At 41.1% G+C, this 25,807-nt stretch overlaps 1 protein-coding gene across 2 annotated transcripts in view; it reads right to left on the bottom strand.

The window, feature by feature from the left end:
- The window catches only part of NME7 (NME/NM23 family member 7), a 93,260-nt gene that overhangs the window by 9,593 nt on the left and 57,860 nt on the right, over nt 1-25,807 (bottom strand). For both annotated transcript variants that reach the window (XM_074595089.1, XM_074595100.1), the window contains 2 exons: nt 25,617-25,718; nt 7,269-7,376 (listed from right to left, as the gene is read on the bottom strand). In XM_074595089.1, coding sequence (XP_074451190.1) covers nt 7,269-7,376; nt 25,617-25,718 — 210 coding nt within the window. The remainder of the gene's footprint in view (nt 1-7,268; nt 7,377-25,616; nt 25,719-25,807) is intronic.

Genomic DNA, 25,807 nt, shown 5'->3' with positions numbered 1-25,807 from the left:
AAATGCCCTCAGTGAAAGGTTCATTGCCATGCTATGCACTTCTGCTGTGTAATGTTTTACAAGCTGCGCTGCCCTGTGAATGGGGAGAGTTAGTTCTCAGCTGGTAGAGGCAGCTTGCATAATACCAGACAAGTTAATCGGTAACAAGCAATGCAGGAGACCTTTGTTCCGAGTGTGACATACACAAATTCCACACTAAGCACATTGACGCTTCTGAGAGTTACTCATTGACATGCTTTATTAAATTGCTTGGACTATACCTTGATGCACCAACAAGATTAGTTGAACAGAGCTGCATCCCTCCGGTGCCTTCCATCCTAAACTGTTGCACTATAACCTCAACCCATGGATCAGCTCACTACTGGTACGAAGGCATTTCCAGGGTGGATGACAGAAAGCACCTTGCAGCGCGCCCACATGTCGAGACAACGGCAGCGGGCGGGCAAGGAAGCTGCGAACACAAAAACACGAGTTGGCAGCCAGCAGAGCACTTCTGCAAGAGAGCTCTGTTCTTATGGAAATAGTTATGGGAAGCATTTGTCGTGCCCCCCCGCTGCAAGGCGAGGGCTCCCCTGTCCGCTCTGAACAGCTTGCTAAAACACCACCCTCCCCCCAGCCTCCCTGAATAAACGCAAAGGGAAAGGAGGCGTAAGGCGTGCTTCTCCTGGCACTACTTAGAACGCCAGACCAAGGACAGCTGGCTTCTAGCAGGTGGAAGACGTGCTGCACCAAAAGCCCAGGAGCAGCACAGCTCTCAACACTCGTCAGAGCATTTAGTTAATACCAAATCTGAGGAAAACGATGCTGGTTTTCATCGCCCACAGCACTTGTCTGGACAAAACACATCTGCTGAACTGGCCTGTCCTGTTGCCGCTTATCACACGACATCACCTCCCATCTCCCCAAGGCTGAATCCAGCCAGATGAACTTCCAGTGCCAGAACTTGTGCGAGTCTCCATCCATTGGACTGCCATAGCTGATTTGTACAGCTAGACAATATTATTTGTTTGCTTAAATGCCTTCGAAATAGTAAGCCAGTCTCACTGGTGCGAGGCTGAGCAAGGGAAAGAAGATCTTCCAGCAGTATGTTGCACAGCCTGCCAGTCCCCAGCCTTCCTCTTGAACACCACTGCACAGCTGAAATTCAAAGAAGTGATAGGAAAAAAATCCAACCATCATGACAGCTCTCTCAGAAGACAAACAAAACCCACTCTTTGATAACAGCAAAATCATCCTCCTTCATTCGGTTATTTTCATGTCTGTGGATGCCACAAATAGCTCTGAGGCAAGGGAGAAGGCCAGCAAATGATACTTAAGGAGGTCCTTGCTACCGCCTGGCTGGAAAGCTGCCGCCAACACTGAAAACTGACACATTTCCCTCTGCGGTCCCAATGCCCAAGGCGGAGCCTGACGGCACCCAGCAGCCATGCGGAGGCACACAGGCAGCACCCTGAGGAGTCAGTGGAAAGAGCGCCCGTGGGGACACAAGACTGAGGCGGCAGTTGGCACATCCTTCACTCCCATGAAAACTGGCTTAAAAGCCAATCCCACTCTGCAGTTTCACACATAGCCTACCAGACATGCAAAGGTACATGTAAGCACGTTCCCACAGCAATTGCCACATTATTGTCCACTAGAAGTAGTAGTCACCTAATAACAGTGTCTTCCTTGGCAACACAGAGAAGGTTATTTTACCCAGAACTAAAATTTTACCCATCCCACAGCAAATCCTTTTTCATGCGTATCTTACTTAGGGCAGCATCCTCTCCCTCTATGTATAAGTACACACACACATATACGTGTATGATTATTAAGCATTTTTTAATCATGCAAAGAAACCCCATGAGACTGACTGATTGCCCAAACACTATGGCATAGGAACATAAAGCTAACGTGGACGGCTCAGACACAGCAGGCTGCACCTCAAAGGAGAGACCTTTCAGGTTACCCCAGACATGTGCAGTTTATCGTCCCTAGGGTGTTTTGCTGCAGTACAAATGCCCTTATGGAACTGCTCACCAAAAAAAACCCCAAATCTCCCCCAAACCCGCCTTGAACTACACAGTATGAGCAACCGTTTATAGGCAGAGCGTGCCAAACCCCAGAAACACTGGTTTTGTTATAACTGCAGGTCTAGGCTATGGGTTTTTTTAATGGTTGCAGATTATGTGGATTCCTGCATAATCTGAAAGGTACTCAGCCACTTGAGACCCAACGACGTGAGGTGTGTGTACAGCACCACCTCCTGTGGAAAGTTTTACACACTGTACTTCCAATGACTGAATAAGGCCTTCACTGACTGATTTTTAATTTGCCTTCATTTCTTTAAGGAGGCACATAAACCGTGAAGCCTGGTAGCCACACCACCTTGTGTCAAGTACTTCGACTAAAACTAGTACAGGAATGACTAATTTCAAGGAAACTTGTTTTGTCTAGAGAATGATGATTCATTAGATCCAGTGGTTTGCAAGCTTCTATTTCAACAAGATATTTATCAGAAATGTTTTTCAGGTCAAAGACGGTGAGTTGAGAAACAGAATCATCTTTCATCGCGTGTACATGAAAGACACAAACACAAAACTGTCTCTAGTCTATTAAATAGAGAACTTACTTGGCATATAAACATGCATGTTTCAGTCTTTGCTCCACCTGACTCAGAAAGAACGTGAATGCAGGTCAGTACTGTAATTGTTTGCTTTATATAGACAGTATATAATAGCTTATACATAGTAACTTTTACATATATATATAAATAAAACCTTATATAACTTTTATATATATAGTAACTTTATATAAAGAGTACCTGCTTTATATAAAATAGAAAAAAAAACCTGATGAGAGGTAGAGCAGTACCTGCTTTGGTTGTGGGAAACAAATGCAAACCCTTGCTCTGAATGTCCTACACACCATCAGTTGATCAGAAAAATCAAGAAACTGCTGGTTTGGCCTTCACTCATGAAACCCCATTATCTCATAAATACTCCAATGCTTTCAGACTCCCTTCTCTACTTCCTCCTTTCTTTCCTCTCCCCATTAAAATGGGAAACTGATGACAAGGCTGAGAAAACGGACTGTTCTGAGCTATTCGTGTCTATTCGTTGTCACTTGTGAAAATACATTTTGTACTGATATGAGGACACAGAAGTCTATGAAGTGAATAAATAAGTGCCTGACCCAGTAAGTCAAAGAGCTCATCCAAGAGGCTTCAGGGCAATGTTCACTCTCCTCCTGTATCACTAAACTAGGAATAAAAAAAAACCAGTTACAGCTTCACAACTGAAAATACACTGATTTTTTCCATTGTTACCAGTTGTGTTTTAGGCTCAACTGCATCTCCCCTCCCCTCTTCAGCCAAAGTGAGTTATTCATTAATTCTGCTATGCGTTAGTCACTGCCTAAAACGTGAATTAGCTTGTAGAACAAAGATAGGAGTTAAGGGTCAAACTGGTGGAAGCAGGTGCTGGTATTTGCTTTTGGCGTTTGTTTGTTTGTTTGTTTGAGCGGTTTTTATGATTAAAAGTGAAGTTTCCTTTTTCCAGGTCCATGGAAAAGAGGTTTAACAAAAAAAAAACACTGAAAAAACACTGTACTACGTTAATGAAATACAGTGTTCTAAAACTAGGTGCACAAGCTAACCCTTACTTAGTTAATTAGTCCTTGCTGTTCCTGAGACGGTGTTGTTCTCTCTCCTTTCCCCGAGTACTCCTTGATCATGATTTCTGGGAGAAAGGTCACTACCTTGCCCTTCCTAGTGACTGACAACTGAGTATGAACCACCAAAGTCACCTAAAGTTTGGCTATTAACTTCAGCAAGCATTTGATCTAGCCCTCAATTACCTATCTCATCTCCTCTAAGAAGCCTCCATTTGTGGATTATCAGGCAGCAGCTGCCATTCCAAACACCCTTCAATTTTCAGTTAGATCTTAAACTGTGGGTGATGAAAACTGCAGAGAAGGGTGGAGAAATCTTAAAATAAGCAGTATCTGGCACTAAGGATACTTAACTGAGTCCTCAGGAAAGCACCAATGTGTTCCCTTCTACACAGGAACACGCCTTTATTGTGCTTCCATAAATACTGTGCATGTAAGGCCCATCATAGGGTAGCAGGTCAACCAGGTATCTCCCCTTTCCATCTCTATTTGGTTCTGGAAGTTCAGAAGTCACAAAACCATTTAACACATGGACCAACCTAATCAGCTTCCCATCCACGAAGTGGCAACAGCAGCAGCCTACAAACTACCACCAAAACCAAAACAACCTCAAGCCAAAGGCTTGATAAAGCCACAAACCAAACCAAACTAAAAAACCCCCAACAACATATATGTAATGGGAATTGGGGGAAAAAATAGTACTAGAAATTTTGTGCCATTATTTGTAATAAAGATTCTGCAGTTTGCCTTCTAAAATTTGCTGCATTTGGGATTTTATTTTGGAGAAGAGAAATATAAATCAGAACATCGTCACGTAGAATTTCAGAGCCAAACACTTGCATGCCAAAATGTGAAAAGGGGCTTAGCCAAGCTCAGACAAAATCAGCACCAGAGTTAGAAATGAAACTCTGGAGTTCCTAGCTCTTGTGCCTGAATTCAGATTGCCAAACTTACCTTTCATCAGCAAAACAGGAATGCAAGAATTTGCATTTAGGCTCGTTTTTGGAGCTATACTGGGGTAGTAACTGCAGCAGAGTATTAACACTGCACAAAAAACAATGCCACCTGAAGAAAGGAAAGAGACTGCTATGGGTGAATTAACTTTCTTTGGGGTTTTAAAAAGGATCCTTCATCTTTGTACTATAAATCTAATAGGTCAGATTTCTCCCTAAAATTTACTCCAGACTCCTCCTCTACTAATCAGTTGTCCTACAATGGTACTGTAAAGCTTTTAAAGCAACAGCAGTATTAACATCTCAGCAACATCTCCTACTGAAACATGGACATAACGAACATAGGCTAACTCCACATTGAAAGAAGCAAGTTCCACAGTGCCAACATAGCCAAGGTCATTCTCCTCAATAACAAGCGCCTTACTTATCTCTGAATTCACCTCCTCCAAGGCTGAAAATAATTGCTCAGTTAAACTCAGTATATTAAAAATATTCAGTTATCCATTAAACAATGAAAATATTCACTACCATTTACTGAAGAGCATACTTCTTAAAAGTATTAGTTTGGCTCAGTTTCCTCCTATGGTTGTCTCGCACGCCACGCAGTCACTCTGCTCTAGCCCAGCACGAACGGCGCTGTTACAGTTACTGGGGCTGAGGCGGGAGGAAGGTCTGGTTTCTGCTTGCCAGCAAATGGGGCCTCTGTGACTGGCTTTGAGCTCCTCTCACAGAAAAGCTCACTGAGGAAAAAGCCCTTCCCAAGGATGACTCCACGTATACTGTATCGTTTCTCTTTCATCAGTTGTGACACGCCCTTGCACCTAAGCAAATCCAGAGGTTATTTTTTATTTTGCTTACCTAAGTTTTCAGGCAACTGCATTTCTTACAGAAGACATCTAAAGACACTCCAAGACTTAAAGTGTTAGCAGTAAAAAGGTTTCTATAGTTTACATTATAATGCTTATTTGCCAAACGATCACAATGAAACATTCACTGCTTTATTTACTCATTAAAGAACATTGACCGATGCCCTTTACAACTGCTGGCTTAACCTGGACTGTTACAGAAGAAACTTACAGACAGATGAAGAGCCACATTCTGTGTACAATTATGCCTATGGTAAAAAAAGATTTTAGACACCTCTCCCCAAACAATACAATTGATAAATGATTATTAAAATGACCAGTCTGCAATGGGAACTGCAAAGTGTGTAGTCAGAGTCTAGTGTGCAGTCTAGATCAAGAACTTCACTTATGATTCAGCTATGGGATTCAAAGGACAAACGCATGTAGTGAAGACCTTGAAAAAGAACTCCAGCCTCAATTTTTGTTTTGCAGAAGCTGTAAACTCAATTTAAATAACCAGCAAAATGCATTTAGACCTGCTTTGCGCCAGCATAAAGGAGACAGACTGTGGACACGAGAGAGAGAGAATTCTGCTGAAGTACTAAAATGCTCTCTGAGTGCCGGTGAGACTCATTTCTCTCTGCAGGCTATGCCTTTTTCTGTTGTCATTGAAAAGCCGCGACTGAGGGATTTTAGGCATGTGGTGACAAATACCTGTTTGCTTGTTTAAATCCAGTCCCTTTGGGCAGAAAGTAGAAGTTGCCAACTTTTAATGACAGCTTGGAAATGGTTTAAAAAGTTAGAACTTTGTTGATCCTGGCTGTCATTCTCAGTGTTGAATTTCACTCTATTCCTTAAACTAGACGCAATTCCCTGGCAAACAGCACTTTAACCTACAGATCTGATTTTATTTCATGAGGGTGATGGTGACGCAGTTAGCTCTTCCTCTCCCCTCAATGAAAACACCATTTTGGCAGCATAAAATAATCCAAGCTACAAAAACTCTTGCTGCTCCATCATTCTATTATAGTCTGACAGCAAAACACTCACAAATACATATAGACAGTAAACCAGAAGATATGCACGTGCTGGAAAAACCATCTGCATGGATGCAGAGATCCATCTAAGATGTGCTTCCACACTGTTTCAACCCCCTTGTACAGGACCTTAGTTTTGTGGCATGGAATTAAGTGAGTGAGCTTGTTCTGGTTTCATAGTGAGTACTTCTGTCTTTATAAACACCCTTAATTTAATGTTTTCCCATTTTATTGGGCTTTAATGAAAGCATACAAAGCCAAAGTCAGATAATAATTAGTAAGTTAACACAAAACACAGGAAATACCACCTGATGTGCATAATTATGACTGTCTACAAATAAACCTGGACTCTATCTGAATTTGAATCCCTAGTGCTTGTAATATTCCAAGCCCCACACCAGCTCACTGTAGAGACAATCCAGACCAGGAGTCATGGTGGTCATCCAAGAAAGGGCTAAGAAGGTGTCTCTGCAGAAGCACTGTTAGGTCCTGATATACAGTCCCAAGGACATGTTCGGCCAAAGAGAAGACCCTTGACTTTCATTTCACAAAATACTTCATTGTACTATATTCACTCAAGAAAACTGCATGGATTAATTTTTTACAGGATCAGAATTAAGGAAGTTAAATGCCCTTGCTTTTGTTTCTACCTGATCACTGGTCTCCAACACAGGTACTCCACATATAAAACACTTCAAACAGCTTAAAACAGTGTCAAGTATAGCTTTTCACTCTAAAACTTCCTATGATATAAAAGCACATGTTTGTCTAGCAGGTCTTACCTCCAAAAGTCCATCTTCAGGTAGGTCTGTGCAGTGGACAGCATTCTGAATCTTGTTCTTCCCAAAGACAGCACGCAGGGTTCCAGGTCGGAGGTGACGGGCTATTTCCTATTGAACACAAGAAAACCAGAAGACCTTTGTGAACTACATTGTTCCTTTATATTGTGGATGCAATAGAATCTTATAAAGTAAAACATTAATATATGTGTGTCACACTATAAAAGAAAACAAAGAGGGAAATTCCAGCTTGCACTACACACATACACAACTGCTGAAAAACCATGACCAAGACTGTGAAAACTAACTGGTTGAAATCGGGCCAACAAAGCCACCTCGGGTGAAGTGCAAGACCCTTCTTATTACAGATACACCTTCCTGGCTCTTATATTAGCTCATGTTAACACCTGTTCAGTTCTCAAGCACTGAACGTGCTGCACCCAGTGAGCAGACGCAAGCACACCACCTTGCAGACTGCCTCCCCTAACACTGAACTATTTGCCTCAGAACCTGACATTTGTGAAGCGCAGATACTGAATCTAGCCTCTTGATCTTCTCTGTGGTGCTTCTCTCACACCATAACTAATGCCAACATCTGATCGCCTCTGAGGATCAGTCCAGACTCTCTCTACATTTCTCTCTATTCTTTGAAATTGACATTTCAATACTTTTCTTCAGCTACAATGCCAAACGCCTCCTTGGCCTCTCAGAGTGTTGCTCTTGATACAGCAGATACCACTCAGGTCCTAAGATAACATTCTTCCCCTACCTCTTTCCTATGATAAATCTCCCATCTTATACCGCAGAGGACTGCCTTCATTGGCTCTTCCCTCCACCGTGCTCTTTCTTTCAAGGCATAATGCAGTCCTGCTGCACTTCTCTGCACTACCACCTTTCAGTGTTGTCTTTTAACCCCTTTCCTACGCCACCTGAGCTATACCTTCTTGGTCTCTATTCCCAGCACCCTGGAGCTCTTCTCCAAGCCTGTCTCATACACACTGTGCCTCCTTTTAAAATTCAGCAGTGATGGCATTAAACCAGTTTTTCCTCCTTAAAACCCTTTGGACATTCTTCCATGAGTGAATCCTGAGCACTGCTGCCTGTGAGGGGACAGGCTGATGACAAGCTCAAACTACAGTTACTGAACAAAAAAAAAAAAGCATTCTTCCTTGCCAATACAGCCTACATCAGCCCCTTTCTGAAAAGGCACCAGGTACATTAGGGTGTAATCACTTTGGAAGCGGCCAACACAGTTTCACTGTGCCACTCCCAGGTGTTTGTTTTGGTGTCACAGCTGGAAGTTACTGCCCCCACAGCCTAGTCACCAGACTGGATCATCCAAGCATTTCTTAACTTTCAGTGTCAAATGGGTTCAAAGTGACCTTCGCAGTGGCTCTTTGGCTGCCCTGGAAAACTTTGCACAGGTACATATGAGAACCACTCACATGATGCACAGTCTCTTCTGGGATGGCAGTGAATGTTTTAAGCTAGTCCCAAAAGACCTCACAAGAGCATTATCTGAAAATACCCTTTAGCCACTTTACAGCTTCACTCGCTTGTCATGTCTCACTACTATACTAAGACAATTGGACTTTAAGGGCAAGTCCTAGATATTTTCCTGTAATAACAATCAACGTTTACGGCGATCTGTTACCTAGTAACCTAGATCTGTTACCTATGGTGATCTGTTACCCACATGAAAGACTATTAAATTGCTTCAACGCTTGCAGTGTGTCTAACTCAAAACATGCTACGAGAAGTTTCAGTTCCCCATTGTTACTGCATATATGTCACAGGTTATACAGGATCTTTAGATATGGATGTTAAGGATATTTGAATAAGATACACTCAACATTAAACAAATTTTGCTTCAGAGGGAAGTTCAAAAGTTTCACTTTAAAAAAAAAAAAGCCCCAAGGAGAAAAAAAACCCCTCTTTTCCACGGTCCTCATTAAAGGCTTGCGATAAGAAAGTCTGCTGGAGCACAGAAGTCACATGCCAGTTAACTATAGCTATGTGACAGTTTAATCAAGCCTTCCTTGAAACAACTGTTGATTCCAGCAACAACTAGCTGTCAGGAAGCCGTCAATAGCACTAGGCTTTCAATTTTTTTAGGAGAGTTTGGGAATATTAGAAAAAATTATTGTGACCATGAAACCTTTGGAAACATTTTAGCAAGAAGCAGCTCAGATCCAAAAAGCTAAAGCCTGGCATTTCATATTCCGTTTATTTCCTACCCATCAAACTCTTTTGCTCAAACTGTTTTATCCTCCAACAGGTCCAAAAATGCTGCTTTTTATGAAACTTTCCCTAGTTTTCCCTTGACCCATCTTCGTCACCAAACCCACTTTTTTTTTTCCCTTTTTTTTTTTTTCTTTCTTTCTTTCTTTAAAAGCAGCTATGGCCTCCTGGCTTATCACTTGTCCTAAGCTTTCATTTCTACTTCACAACTTCATAACAGATGACCTTATGTTTCTTCTCTCGGACTCACTCTCTCTCACTAACATTGGCAAAAGCTCCTGCTGTTGCTGTATGCAATCTCCTGTTCTTCCTTCAGTTTTTCAATGCAGCTTGCCACACATTCTCCTGCCCTCTTAAAACTCATCAGCCATCTGGCACAAAAAGGGACTCATTCTGTTCTGCCTGGGATTGCATTAGATCAGAAGTACACAAAGGTTGGTCCTCCAGCACTTCACATTGTTAGCACCTGATTAATAAGAATCTAAATAAGCGTTTCTTGCCACCAGTTAACAAACAGGATGAGAAGTAAAGCAGTCCTGCTTATATTTACATAGCCAAAAAAGGATAGCAATTGTCAATTCTGAAGTTTACTATTCTGTTGCTTTCTTACTACACCACTGAGGAAGCTTCAGGGAACAAGGCCTCTGTAGATGATGGAGATACAAAGAGCTGCATAGATAGGTGTACTTGTGTATGTATGGCTGGAAATCTTGGGAAGCTTCAGGGAAGGAGAAGGAGAGTTCCTTCCTTATAGAACTTATTCCTCATAGCACATATTAATATACATTCTTATGCTCCACGACAGGAAGCTTGCCAAATATTTTATTTATAGGCCCTCATCTGAAACAACAGGGAGACACAAATATAATAGCGGGGTTTGGGTTGGTTCCCCAACCCTTCATCCCCTTTTAAACCTCTTCTTCCTAAGATTTCTGCTGAGTCTAGTTTCCAGAGTATGTGTTTTGTGTACTGGTTTTCAAAACCTTTTTGAAAGGAGTTGAGAGTGGGATGATGGAGGAGTTAAGAGCAGCTACCGCTCTACGATACACTTAAGAGGAGAGTAAAATGTGTGCGCTGGAACTTCACATGCGTGCGTAAATGGGGATGCCATGAACTTGCACCTCACTTAAAGAATACACTGTCTGTGGCAAAACAAACCAGGGCTGCTGTACCAAAAGGCTTCATCTTCTTTGGCCTTATTTAGCAGGCTATTTGATTGCACCTTACAGGCTGGGCTTTGATCTATAGCTAGCCCTTTGAAGATCCTTGTCCTACACAAGATACAGATGCATATATTTCATGTTCCTCTCTATCATATAACTGTGTGCAGTGCAACACCGCCTATATGAAGTACTTAGCACATTCTATGATCTTTCTATTTCTATACAAGTGAAGGGAAACAAAAATGTCACCAATGCCAGTAATATGTCAAAATCAGACTGAAAATTCATAAACATACTCATCAGCAAAGCTCATTAACTGTTTCTCCTTCAAATGGATGTTTTTTCATGGGCTAGATGGGAAGTTATATAGAACAGAAACATGTACTCCAGCCCAAACTTCAGATTTCAATAAAATTTTTCTGGGTTTTTAAAAGCATTTGCCCTGAATACTTAATAGGGCATCTAGGAAGGCCAAAAAGACACCGCTCTTAAACACTTCTGCATGTCTTGTTGTTGTTTAAATGGCATTCAAGGAAAAGCCAAAGAGGTGACCACGGACTTTGTGCAGCAACTGTTCCCTCCTTCCTCCATGGGAAACAGCACAAACTCTGAATGGATCAAAAACACACCAAGGAATTTTTACAGCCTAAAACTTTGTTCTACTTGAACATGAACTAGAACACAGGAACCTCGAAAATTCTTTACTGGCCCTCTTGAGAGAAGCAGAATAAAAAAGAGAGCTTGTGATCAACCCCTCTCCTACCCACAGTGTGCTCCCAGGGCAGGTTCATTCTTTTAGGTTTGCTTTCAGGCAGCAGCATTCAGAGGACTTCTTGGGCTGCAACAAACTCTGCACAGTCCCCTCTAAACCCCCAGTAAAACACCTTGTTTTTCTTCTCTGTCCGAGCCCTGACTGCATGTTCGCTCCTTCCTCTTCCTGGCATTTCTCATTCATCACTCTTTCTGAAGGCTTCACGTTGACTTGGTCTCCCCACCTCTGCTTTCCCCACCCTGCACTCATAAAGCTTTTTTCTTCTGCAGTTCGCCATGCTCCACTGCTGTCATGACATGGTTCCTCTTTCCCCTTGAGGGTGCCAACTGATTCAGAAGGCAGTAGTCAGCCCCAGGCAAACAAGCAAGTGCCTTTCTCCTTTTAAGAACCTACGCCCTTGTCAAGAGAACAGAACACACATTAACCGTGAACAAACAAAATAATGTAAATTCCACCACTCACCTTGGAATTTATCTGGCTGAACTTTAGCCATGGGAAAGCTGACTGCCTGGTCTAAGCTAAGCCAGGCACCTGAGCTTCCTCTGTAGTTAGCAGAGGGTGATAAGCCCTTTCAGGAAATAAAAAAAAAAAAAAAAAAAAAGGACCCTTTTGCAAAACAACAGCTATGTAAGGTAGGTAAGACAAGTGCCTCTCACTTCTCTTCTCATCATCACAGCTCTTCAGTTGGCTGTTATTTTCAGGGAATTTTAGCACCAGTCACATCACACACTGCTGGTTGCAGCAGGGAGCTGCACAAAACACTCAATCCTACTACACAAGCCATCAGCAAGAGGTAAAATGATAAAAGCAGCATATTCTTTGTCATGCAGAATACAAAACTAGACAAGCATCTCCTGTAATGCTTATTCAAGCTAAGAAACGCCTTAGCATTATTGTTACTGTGGGAACAACCTCAGCTGATCAGTCTGATATATCCTTCACAGAAGTTCCCATCCAAAGACAAAGGCTTAACTGTCAAAATGAAAATTGTGGTTATGGATGATCTTGTGCACGATACCACAAGGGCTGGCTCCCTCAGCTTGCTTCACATGTTTTCTTTTGCAGCCCATACTCCTTCCAAACTCTAGCCAACCAATTTTGATGTGTGTGCTTCCCCTCTAGTTACCTCATCTCTGACCTGCTTTATGCTCCCCAGTTTCATACAATAAGCCATCTTGCACTCAGCATCAGCTGCTGCAGAACACAACAATCTTCTGCTCCTGCATCAATCCGAGGTCCGTTTAATCATCACTAAATGCAGCGCTAAGCCTTTTGCCTGTATCACAAAGAGAAAAATCTACATAAGATGGTGCTGTTGCCACTGTAAAGTCTTTAACTGGGGAAGAACACATTTTGCCCTGAAACCTGGGGCCTGCCTGTTGAAAGGTACTTCAGAAAGCTTCTAAATACAAAACCAGGTCAAGGCTAAAGAGAATGCAGTAGGTTTCCTTCGGCTTACATTTCACAAACCAATCCAGAACATAAGTCTCTTGTTGACAGTGACATATTTTCTCTTTCTTTCCATTCCACATGAGCTGCAGCAACGTCATGTACAAATATGGAGTCAGTATCAACGGCCTTACACACACTTCCAAGGGAGCCAGAGTTATCACAAAGTCTTTTGTACTTTCCGTATATCGCAAAAAAATAATCAAACCAAAACAACCCCCTCCAAACACACACAATAAACACCCCTCATCTTTTAGTCCTTATCACAAAACAAACTGATACACAGGTTCTCAAGAACCCGGAAAGGTTGCATTGAAAGTCTTTATAATATTTAGCCTAATCTTCTATCCCCTCAGCACTGTGCATTTGACCTAGATATTCAGGTTACCTTCTCCTGACTGATGGTAAAATATTTATGCCTCCAATCACTTACTAGCCGTCCTGACAAGTTTCTTATATCTTTAACTGAGCCAACTTTGTGCGCATGTAGTTACGTACTTGAAACAGCATGCCTATAAAGGTTTGTTCAGCAAACTAAGTGATCTGATCCAGGCAACAGTAGCCAAATTTTCAATTGCAAGGCTGTAAAAAAGTGCATCTGAGCCTCACCTCCCTCCAGAACCAAATAGTTTTGCAACAGTAGCAGCAAGTAATCAAACCATCGTTAATTTTGTTATAAAAGCCTACTTTGATCTGTGTTAAAAAAAAACAAAAAACAAACAAAACACAAAAAAAACCCCAAAAAACACCAAACTCGTCTGCTTTTCTGTTTATTTTAAAGTCAGCCTACCTCTGAACTACCAGTCTCAAGCCCTGTATCTTTTGGAAGTTTTGTTAACGGACCTAAAATTATCTTCCATACTCTAGTGTTGGCAGCTTTTTGGAAGCTCACAAGTCTGTAGAAGTTGTTACACTGTCTCCTTCTCACCCTCCATCCCCTGAGGCACTTTGATTCCCTCTGCTTCACTCCCACCCATTCCCTACCACTCCTCCTCTCTGGCAGCCCAAAGGTGACGCACCAACTCTCCACAGACTCTCTGCTGTGGGCAGCAAATGTGGCACATTTGCCAGCCTGAGATAGCATTTTTACTGGTCTTGGCGCTTCTGGTTGATGCTTAAGCAATTCTAATGATAACTGCCCTGCTCAGAAACTTCTTTACTGCCATATATGTGTGCCTATCTGCCATTGCCAATGGGATGAATTTAGATAAGAGCAAGCAGCCACACTTCTGAGTTAAGTGTAAACTAGATTGGATAGTGAAGTCTTGAGGATAACTGACATATCAAATGTAAGTTGGTCACAAAATAGGAAGAAAGATAAAACATCTAGCTATCGTGTTGTATTACCTGGCCGCAATAAGGGATATTTACATTACTTGACAAGTTGGAAAAAGGAAGCATTTAACAACTGAAAAGCAACTAACCCCACAAGACATCAGAAAACACAGTATAGACGTAAATTTGATTATTAGTGGCTTTACTTTAAGCTTTAAAGGTGAACTACTGGTTCTACCATCACCTAAAGGTGATGCTTTTCCAGTGCCTTCAAGGCATCCAAAATTTCATCCATTAATTAGTTCACCTATAAAACAAGGATAAAAAAATACTAAGCTGCAAGGGATATTTGGGGATTTCATTAATTCATGTTAGTAAAATATCTGGAGAGCCTCCAGTGAAAGTCACTATGAAGTTGCAAGACGTTATTTTTGGTCTACAGATAGCTTGGCTGAGTTTTCCCCTGTAAGAACAATAATTATAAATTATATTTTCCTCTGAAATTTCACGGTGGAATTCTACATTTGCAAAAGCAGTCCAGATATCTGAGCCTTACACTTTGCAAAGCAGAAAAAAATGCTTAAGAATTCTACCGAGACTTCCCTAGCTGAACCAACCTTGGACCACCCATTTCAACAGAAGATGCAGATGGACTGAAAGACAAAGCTCACAAGTCTGCTGCAAACTCCAGATATCCTTCTCATTCAGGGCTTAGCATGGGAGAGAGCTTTCCCTTCCACTCTGCCCTCAAGCCTCTCCAACCCAACAGCAAGCTTTTCCTTGGAGGCGGCAGTGCTGCCATCTCTTCCCACGCAGTTGTGAACAGCCCTGCTCTGACGGAAGGAATCACTCATTATTTGTGTTACAACTGTTTTTTAAAAGCCCCTGCTGTGTTCAGGACTGGCTGTACTATTCAGTGTTCCTATATGTACTAATAGACAGTTCCTGGCCTGGAAAACTTACAGGAAGAGTCACAAAGAACAGAAAATAGGAGCAGAATGGACCCTATTTTTCAGAGTGGGAAACCAAGACACGGAGACAGTAATTTCCCAGGGGCACAAAGAAATACACATTTCACAAGGATAGCAAGTTCAATGTCTAACTTTTATCTCAGATCTTTTGAATCCCAGACCAGTTCCTCAACTATTCTCCTTCCCTGATTTAATGCTGCTTTAATTTGAGTGTATCACTCTTTACGATAAGCCACTGTCTGCAAAACTCCGGTCACGCCAGGTCACCTATGGGAACTTGAGAGCAGCACTGGGAACATGAAGAACTGCTACTCCCCCGTCTCCACCCTGACCTTGTTCTAGTCCCTTGATCTGGGAGGTCATGGGTCGCAGAGAAAGGGAAAACTTCTTAGTAGGAGTATCCAAGGGAAGTCCCATGTGCATATCATATGCAGTCTATCATACTGTAAATGAAAGAAGCTGCTAAAAATTCTGCTCAGGTGGCCCTGCAGTAGAACAGAGAATGTCAGCCTAAACCAAACAGACCAGCAAGCTGCATCTCAAACTATTCAGCAGGTTCTCAGCATTTGAATTAGTCCTTTATATCCAGTTTTTCAAATGCCTTTGTTTAGTTAATAGTGTCTACAGACAATCAGACCAGTGGTACAGAATGAAAACTATTACTACAGCTGTTCTCCTGGTTGTCAGCAATTGCAGAGAGGAGGATTTTGAAAAATAAAAGTAAAAAAATCCATCATCACCATCAGAAATGCAAATCCAGACTACTTAGTTCTTTTTGTTACAGAAGGGAAGGCTTAGGTCACAGTATTTGATTTCACCCACTTTGAGGCCTTCAATAACATAGCTCAAGCAGAAAATAATTGCAGATACGCTCTGGCCACAGCATGTATTTCTTGCATTACTACAATGGCATACAAAGCACCTAGGGAATTTCAGTCCATGAACACCCTATTGCAATGTACAATACAAGGATACCACCTAGCCACCTAGAAAGCCAACCGATCCCTCTTAGGGGAAACCCACTTGAGAAACTGATAGATCTTCCAGCAGTGATCAGTTCCCCTCAGATCAATCTCTTATCAGCAAGAGTACGTAAGATACACTGGGATCTGCAGCTCCTTTTCTGTTTGGTTATTAGCTCTGCCACCAATTTATTAACCAAGCAGAGCCTGAATAAGCAGTCCATTGGGATAAGAGAAAAAAGTAACGCACACCCAAGAACTGACTACTCATAAACTGACAACTGAAAGACATGAAACTTTTTGGAACAACTACAGTCAACTTCAGGATACTCAAGACCACAACATCATCATGGTTATATGGAAAAGAAAGTGCTCTACTGCCCTTTTTGTACATGTTTATAACTTCCTCAATTGCACATTTTCAACGAGCACCTTTGTGTGCTGACTCTTGCTAACTGCCTTCTACAGTGCTCTAGAAAAAGCCGTTGCAGCCCGTTTTTCCAAGTTCTACCTTGGTTTATTATTTTCATAATATTTTTTTACCGAGATATCATTTGTATTACTTCATAACTTGAAATATATGTAACATCACTACAAAAGTACTATATTCCAATCAGAAGTCAGGAAGATTCAAGTGAAGGACAAGGCTATCTACAGTCAACAAAAATCTGAGTCAGGCATGTAAGCAAATGCTCTTAATATATTAAAATCAAAGATTCAAACATTCAGGGTCAGGTTGGAGGGGACTCTGAACAACCTGATCTAGTTAAGGTGTCCCTGCTTGTTGCAGGGGAGTTGGACTCGATGACTTTTAAAGAACGCTTCCAATCCAAACTATTCTATGATTTTACGATTCTGCAAACACACAAGGTCAGTGTGACCAGGATGCTAGGAAACTGCAGAAGGAGAAAATGGTGGTTTAGTGCAGTAACGGTAACATTTTCTTTCCCAGACAGAGTGACCTCAGCACTTCCCATGTCTTCTGGAAACACTGCTCCCTTTTCCCAGGGAAGGACTGAAGCTATAGATAATTTGGGTTTTGCCTGAATGCTTCTTTTCACGGATTAACTTTTCTATATTCAAACACATCACTGTCTAACGTAAAAGAGTGATTTTCTATCTGCTGTAACCAAACAGAACACAAGGGAAGCAGAGAAAACAACCATGTAGACTGAAATTAACCCAGAACCATTGTGTTCTTGAAAAGGCTCTTACCTTGTGCCTTTATGGACTGAATATATTAATGAATCTATTCTCAGAAACCTCATCAGCTACAGCAAAACCATAATAGAACAGTCCAACGGAGGAAGGAGGGAGAAAAAAAAAAAAAGACAAAGAAAGGGCATCACCAAGGAAGGTAGACCTCCTCTGACCGCAGGCAGACTACAACCTCTGTGTTTTACTGACAAAGACTGTATTTTCACAAGGGGGAAGAATACTTTTATTTTTAAAAAGTGTTAAAACCCTTCCATAGGCATGGTAAATTGCATTTTAATCCAGTGCAGCTGGGAGAAACAAGCCCTAGAGAACTCTGCAGTTTACCTTTGATCAGACTACCTGTGTAAAATTACATTGTGTATTTGTTTATACCAGGCTGGTATTGCATGATCACCTGATATGTTAGAAGCCTATCTCTTTTTCTACAGTAGTGAGAAACAAAACTTTTCTGCTTAATCCATCTAAGATATGTAAGCAGAGATACAATAAAGATATGGTATTTTGAAAAGTATTAGCTAGCATTATTTAAAATCAAACCGAGAAATGCTAAAAGAAACCAGGCAAGCAAGCACTTTTAAAACTTTGTGTGGTCACCTTTTAAATAAAATATGATCTATCTATATGAGATACTAAATCTGTAACACCACCCTCTAAAACACGGCATGTATTCAAAGTTTGGAGAGAACCTAAACAGGAAGATGCAACACAAACAGGATATGGAAGCATTCATTTTGCAAAACAAGACCTGCAGAGGGACAGTTATAACTAAATAGCATTTATAAGAATCTTGTGTTCATCTTTGAGGCTTTAAATACCACTTTTTAATAACACCCACCTACTACTTCAGGATGCACTCAGCCTGAGTGCAAAGGAAGCCTTTATGATCCCTAAGCCAGTCTTTCAGACTTCTTTCACACCTACCTATAGATACAATTAGTCTTTGTGATTTCAGATTAGGCTAAACGTCTTCATGTGTCTGCAGAGCTGAACAGTACAAAGTCCTTGATCAAGAAATTGAGTTTTCTTAAAAAGTAAATGTTCTAAGTGTGGCTTAAAACCTTACAAAAAATAGCTAGCCCTATGATGCTTTGCAGGCAAAGGCATAAAAATCTAGCTCCAGGATACCCTAGCATGTTATCCATTCTGGGGAGCAGCTAGGAGGTCTCTGTGGCAGCACAGCAAGTCAAGGAAGATCACAAACCAATGCTGTTAATGCCTTGTGGCAAATCTCTGCTTTCCTTCAGTCTCTGGGCTCACGTTCAGCTTCTCTCCTCTTGCTAAAATAAGGCAAGCTATTCCAGCCTGGGACCAGGCACGAGGAGCCCAGGAAGAACCAGTTCAAAGCCAGAGACAGCCGATATAAGGGAAAGATGGGAACACAGATGGGAACCCTGAGGCTTCTGAAGTTGATGCTACTTTCCAGGAGGGCATACAGGATTTTTGACAAAATGTTGATAACTTCCTGAAAATGCCCAGAAATTGCAGTTAAGAAGGTGCCTTGTCACGAGGGTATACTAAAATATCATAGCGACAGGAAGCAGAGGAAACTACAAAAAAGCCCTCCATAGGCTAGAGGGGCTTCGGGAGTCAACTGAGGATAAAAAAAAAAGCATTCCAGCAACCAGAAACAAGATGCAAATGTACTCCAGTTTCAGTCCTCTCTCAGAAGTCCCCGGCACCTTCTCTCCAGAGGATGAAAGCAGCAGACTCCTGTAGTGTCATGCCTCTGTGGTGGTAGTGGGCTCGATATCAGAAATACAATACCTTTTATTACCTGCTTTACCAAAAAATTGTAATTTGTGACCAATGAATCTAAATTCAATCCCACCCAGGACTTATTTAGGCAGACTCTATTAAGTCTGGTAGCTCTGGAGCCTCAGACGAGGAGTGTCAGATAAAAGTTTTTTCAAACTGTAACCTTGCCAACATGCCTCAATCACACTGGATTTAAAAAAAGAGTTCAGTCTTGAGGGCTCTGTCAGTATATAGTCTCCTGGTGGAGAATGCAAGTCAGCACTAATAACAGCATTTTTCAGCGCATATGCACCTACCCATCAAGAATCAAAGTGAGCCTACAAATTCCAGCCCCACATGACATTGAACAGACATCATATGACAGCAACCTTCAGGCAATAACAAGCCACATTTAAAGCAAGCCACTTGCAAGCAAAAGGCTCCTCCACCACTATTAGTGCTCTGATTTTTGTTGTAATCTCCCCAAAAAGACATGTTTCAGCGAGGCTGAAGTCCCTCTTCCTATCAAAGGACTTCCCATTGCCTGCAAAGGGTGGCTTGGAGAGGACAGTATGCAAGAAACAGAGCTCTAGGCAGGTGACCTCAAAATTGTAACCAGATCATGCATACATGCCACTACAAAGCACATACACACACATGACAAAAGCAAACGGGGTGGCAGAGGGAGGGTGCCAGGGGCTGGCAGATCTCTGTAATACCCATTCAGAAGCAAGAGAAACACATCAGGAGAACTTACTATGAACACTCAATTCATGCCTGTAAAAATTAATTATTGGATTCTTGACTCTCGGCTGCTCCCAGGGCTGCACACAGCTTTCACAAGAAGAACGAATATGACTTTTATGTACTAGTCTCGTTTCCTGCGCAGCCAGTGCAGACTCCATTCGCTTTAAACCAGGGAAAACTCACTGTCACAGGTGTGGTGTTTGGCATCCGCACAGACACAGGCTTGTCTCTGACAACAAGCTGTAACACTTTTGGAGGTAAATTTCAAACCATACACCAACATATTAACAGTTTAAAGTGGTGGTGGCAACTCACATTATAGCTGTGGGTCATTAGAGCACAGCTGCCTTAACACTTCCTTTCTTCTAGATCCAGTCTTAATAAGCCCCCTGCCCATGCACAGTGGGGTGACACAGAACACAGAAGGTAGAAGTCCTGAACCCACCAAGACTTTGGGCTTTATGAATCGCAGTGTCAGCTCAGCAAAAGGGGGCTGCACTAGAAGGAAGAATCTCTCTCCACAGACACTTACACAGTCAAAAAGTTTCTATGTCCCCTAACTAAGAGGTCTGAGCACTATTTAGAATACATTTTCATCAGACTTGCAGAGGCTGATGTGGAAATTAAAAACTGAAAGGACAGAGTCAGATGACTGACCCTAAATAACATCCAAGCAATTCAATCATGTCTTTCCCATTGCAGGCTTAGACAGCAGGGTATCGTAACTAGTATTGATCGATCTATCTGTTTGCTACGCTAGCTGATAATGGTCTGGTACTGAATGAAAATTGTTATTATTATTACATGACTCAGGCTATCTGAGCAGATAATCAATTATAGGAAAATCTTCTTCATCAAAGAATTAGATTAATAAATCTTACTTCTCTTGAAGCACATTATGTACTTCGCTGTCAACACTCTGACCAAGGCTGACTAGGCTATAGACAGAATCCACACTGAAACAGATATGAAGGTGTTACCAGAAAGTGAATACTTGGGAGCTCAAAAATAGTCTTCCATATTTCTTTTATATTTTTTTATATGTTCCACTGAACTATTTTTTATGTGATGTAATATGAAGATGTTGTGCTGCTAATATAGTTCTAGGAATGAGCATGAACATTTTTGGCCTCAAAGGTAGGTATTTTTCAGTGCTAGAGATTCAGAGGAGGTCTATACAGACAAAACTCTTAGAGCAGCCAGCAACGTCTCTTTGGCTCACACTGTTATCCCTGTTTAACTGATGTAATAACTGAGCTGGAAACATATTGAACTTTCTGTCCAAGGTCACACAGTGAGGTCAGGAATGGAGCTAAAGCAGACTCCAGCTCTTTCAGTTCACTGCTTTGTTTTAAATCATCTCATCTCCCTTTTAGCTCTTTGGCATTAATGCAAAAGTACAAAAAGCTGTTAATACACTGTTACCCTTAAAATTGAAGAATGAAGGTTAGGATCTAAAGCAAGTATACAAAAATCCCTTTTCATCCCACTGGATGTGGAAACATTGCAGCATCACCTTAATAATAACTCACAGCAGAAGGTACTCGAGTCACTTTTAATGTACTGCCAATCCTAACTAAAAGCTCTTAAGACTACTAAAGGTTATGCAATCAGCCAGGAACATGTAGCTGATGTAGCCTCCTGGAATTACATGTTCTAACCAATTTTTTCATTTGTGTATGAAGAAAGTTCAAAAGAAAAGTAAAAATAAAAAAAAATAAATGCAATATATCTAATTTCTACAGCATTTTTCAAATGTCTTACGAATAGTAAGTAATCACTTCAACAATTCCATGATAAGACGTTACCAGCAGCTATATCAACACAGAAGCTGCACAAAGAAGAAATGAAAACCAAAGCTGTAGCTTCAGACCTAAGTAATAACAAAAGGCTTCCAAGTGTTCCAGAGGCCAAAAATACACAAACAATCAAATGAAACATCAGTGTCGGCAAGCTCAAGCCGTGACAGGATTCCCTGACCACCATCCCCCTGTTCCAAGGTTTTCCACTGTAGCCTTTACTTCCTGATCCATGTGAAACAATGTCAAATTAATGCAGAATACGTTGCACATTTTTTTTCTTATGGCACTTAAACAAAACAGCTTTTTCGATAACGCACACTGTGATGCATTTATCCTTATGCCTCCAAACACTTTTATTTCTTTACAATGAAGAAGAAACATAGCTTATTTTCTGTTAAACTTTGGTTGCAGTTAGCAACTCCAATTTCTAAGTGATAGTGTGCATCAGACATTCAAAAGATTTGTGTTCTGTAGTAATCTGATTTAATTAACTCCTTTCCTAGCTTTCTAGAGCAGTTACCTCTTTGCCATAGGTGAAATATTTTTTTTCTTTCGATGTCAGAACTGCACCAGTAGAAACTGAGTGAAATAGCACCCAGCACAAAAAATGCAATTTAACAACCTGCATTACAAGATTTGATAGCATATTTTGAAAAAAGGCTTAAATGATTCAGAGCTGCCATGGAAAATCAGTGGAACTCAAAGTCATTTCAGAAATACCATTCCTATTTGAAATTTAAATATCTAAATAAAACTGCTCAGCTGCTCAAAGGATCTCAATATCTCAAACCTCCTAGCTTTGGTTGCACAGCAGAGGCTGTGGGTGCTTCCCCTCCTTGAAAAGCTATAGTCTTGTGTGGAATTCAGAGACCTTTTTTACACAGCCCTTTTTAACATTGTAAAGAAAAATTATTTTCAAGGGCATTAGAATGACTGCTGGACTTTTATAGGGGTGCTGCAACAATAAGTAAAGTGTAAATACCGTTTTATTATAGTAGACGTGGAGAAAGTTTTCCACTTCAAAGCCCTAAGTAGAGGCATTCCAGGACAGAGAGAACAAGGTGCAGAGAAACGCCAAGAGCAAGTCATACAAGTAGTTTGTGACCTGACTGTGTGGAACAGCTAAGCTAAAGGCTGCAACTGGAAGACAAGAAAAACAAGCATCATGGCTGATCTGAAAGATTACAGAAAGGCCTCAGATGATACCACCAATGACACACAAAAAAATCCAGCTGCACTCCAGGAGCTTAAGCCGAGTGTGAAGATGCTGACAGTTTAGCAAGAGTGCAGTGACTCACCTGCAACTCCCTAGAAAAGTACCAGTGTACAAGATGAATGCAAACAGCAGCAGCAAGATGTGCAGAACAGCATTTCTCCGACTGTATACGCTATCCAGCAGGGACAAACGTTCCACAAGCCTGCAATCTGTGACACTGAGCCCTTCAATCAGGTCACAGTAATTCGAGAGTGAGCATGTCCGGCACAACTCCTTACAGACAAATATCTTTACCCACTGCCTGCTTTCCAGATTTGATATGCTGTCCGTATACTACTACAAAGAGGCTCAAAACAGGTTTTTGGTTAGTAGTCTTCCCTACTACCACATGAGAGGTTTTAATAAAGTATTTATAAGCTAGTTAATAATGAAGGATGTTTTTGGCAGAGAGCTTTACTGACCTGCAGTGCTAACATCTCGCTTTGATTTGGGAAAATTTTTGACACCTCTTTTTGGATGCCTTTTACTGATGTGTACCCCAACTGCCTCCCTGCAAAACCAAGAGGAGACTAAAAGGGATGTTAACATTCATACCCAGTTTAGATATCTGACTTGCCACAAAGTAATTATTACATTTGCTATGTATCTAAGATATAATTAACAGCACACGTGACTGGGAGAGATTCATTATATAAGTCAAATTCCAACACCTTTACTCATTTCAAACAGCACCTTGCTTTGAGAGTAATCACAGTGATTTCAATGGCATTACTTGCCAAATAGGGTACTATTTAACAGGGGCCAGTGACCCAATCAGGTACGTTTTATAGTAAACTTGCTCTTCACCTGCATTTGTAAACAGGCTGTACACGCATCAGGACCTAGCGTACATAAACAAACAAACACGTTACTTGCACAACACTTAAATTTACTTTAACCACTAGAATATCAAGTCCATGGTATCTTCATGGTCTGTATATAACCTTGCTAGATAATGAAACTGCTGTTATGGTTTCTGCTACCCCTATTTGAGAAAGATACTGTAACCACAGAGTTCAGTTAGCTTCTCTGACAATTCTGTTTGGGAACGACAAAAGACCACTGACGTACCTTAGTCCCTTCTTCCTCAAGGACAAGCTACAAACACTGATTGAAGAGACAGAAAAATTTCAAGCAAAGAGCACTCTTGAGAGCAGCTGTAGTTACTGTATATATGCTTTATGTTCCTGAAGAAGCAATTAATTTGCGATTCTTACAGAAAACAGTTCACAGATATATATAATATAGCTACCTGTCTTCCAAACATACTGTTAGTGTAACTACTATGAAGTCAGTGTCCAAAACTTACAGCCGTCTACTTCCATTAGAAGCAGGTGGGTACTCATTCTCACTTAACAAATCACACAGCTAACCATTAAAAAGGAAACACAAACAGCACAGGTACTAGCAAGTGATCTGGGAACAGGAATTTATTTCCTGCCTTTGCTGTTTTCTTGTGCTACCCAGAGAAACCATCAGTTTATACATCCCTCAGTCAGTTCCTCCGCTTATCAACACTTCCTTCGGTCACACACATGTTGTATGGCTATGACAGGGCTTTTCATGTGATGCAGTAAGGGAAAAGAGACATTTCCATCGTCTAGGTACACTTGTCTTTAACAAACTAAAGCAGCTGTGATGTTTGCAAACATGTTTTGATTTTAACGTATCAGGCATTAAACAAGCAGAAATGTGAAAAGGATGGAACAGGCCCAAATAAAACAACTGCATCTTTGAAAGTTTTAAAGATCAGAAACCTTAAACATATAATTTGAAACAAAACTGAAACCACCATATTGTGTACATTACTACTGATACATCATCCTGCAGTTAAAACTAAATCAGATAAACAGGTTACGCTCTGCTTACATGATGCTAACCCAGCAGAGAAACATTTGAATGTCACTAAATAGAAGGGGGAAAAAAGGGTTTGGATAATGCCCTTAACTTGTGCTTTCTGTAATGGAAACTCTGGACCTGAAGAAACATCCTCAACAACTTGTTCTCCCCTTCAAATATTAATCTATGTGAATTTTTTCTATGGAAACTAGTAAACCCACTCAGTCTGCAACTAAAACATCAAAACGCAACCAAAAAAATGTACAAACACTGACCTCATTGCTTCCATCTTGATATTTCACCTCATGGCTTCTGTGGGGTATAGTATGCTTCATTGTTTAACAAAAAACTGCAAACTTTTTGAGATAGCACTTACGCTTGTCTCCAAATTGCACACAGTATCATACATATCCAATTAGTTACCTCAAGAAATGAAAAATTAAAGCCAGAAGCATTAGCATAGCAAACAGGCACAAGAACTTCTACACCCTTTTTTGTTTGCTTCTTTCTAAAAAACAAAGGAAACAATTCTCCTTTTACAGTTTCACCCTAGGAGAATGCCACAGACTGCAGCAGTCTAACATTTGATTTACACTGGCATGCACCAGCAGAAACTATTTGTTCCAGGGCTCTGAAGCCTTGTGTTAGAATATTTATGAATCTTCAACAAAGGTTTTTGCCTAGATAGCTTTCCTTTCATATAACAGTATTTTATCGTCTAGTTTAGGTAAGATCAGAAGAGTTGCTAGAGGATTTACAAATTGGTCCGCTAAGACTAGCATTTGACCTCCATAAGATAATGCTTAAATGTTTCCAAGGAACGCAGCAGGTACGTGGCAGCCATACCACACTGCGATATTTTAATTCACATAGACAGCACATCAACTCTTTAAGCATTCCTTATCACTCAAGCAAGTACTTACAGGGTCAGAAGGACCACAGAAGTCTCTGAACACTTTTGGAGGCTCAGGTTGTATAATCTCCATTGCTATGCAAGGGCCCGAACACAACTCTGTAACCATCTCCTGGAAGAGAAAAAAGACAGAAACAAATTTGAGGTTCTTTGGGCATTAGCAAGGGTTGTATTCCTCCCCAAAACTAGACCCAAACTTAC

The sequence above is a fragment of the Larus michahellis genome, chromosome 1 (assembly GCF_964199755.1).
Source record: "Larus michahellis chromosome 1, bLarMic1.1, whole genome shotgun sequence".
NCBI classification, from domain to species: Eukaryota; Metazoa; Chordata; class Aves; order Charadriiformes; family Laridae; genus Larus; species Larus michahellis.
The sequence above is the reverse complement of the archived record's forward strand: the minus strand, read 5'-3'. Positions and strand labels throughout refer to the sequence as shown.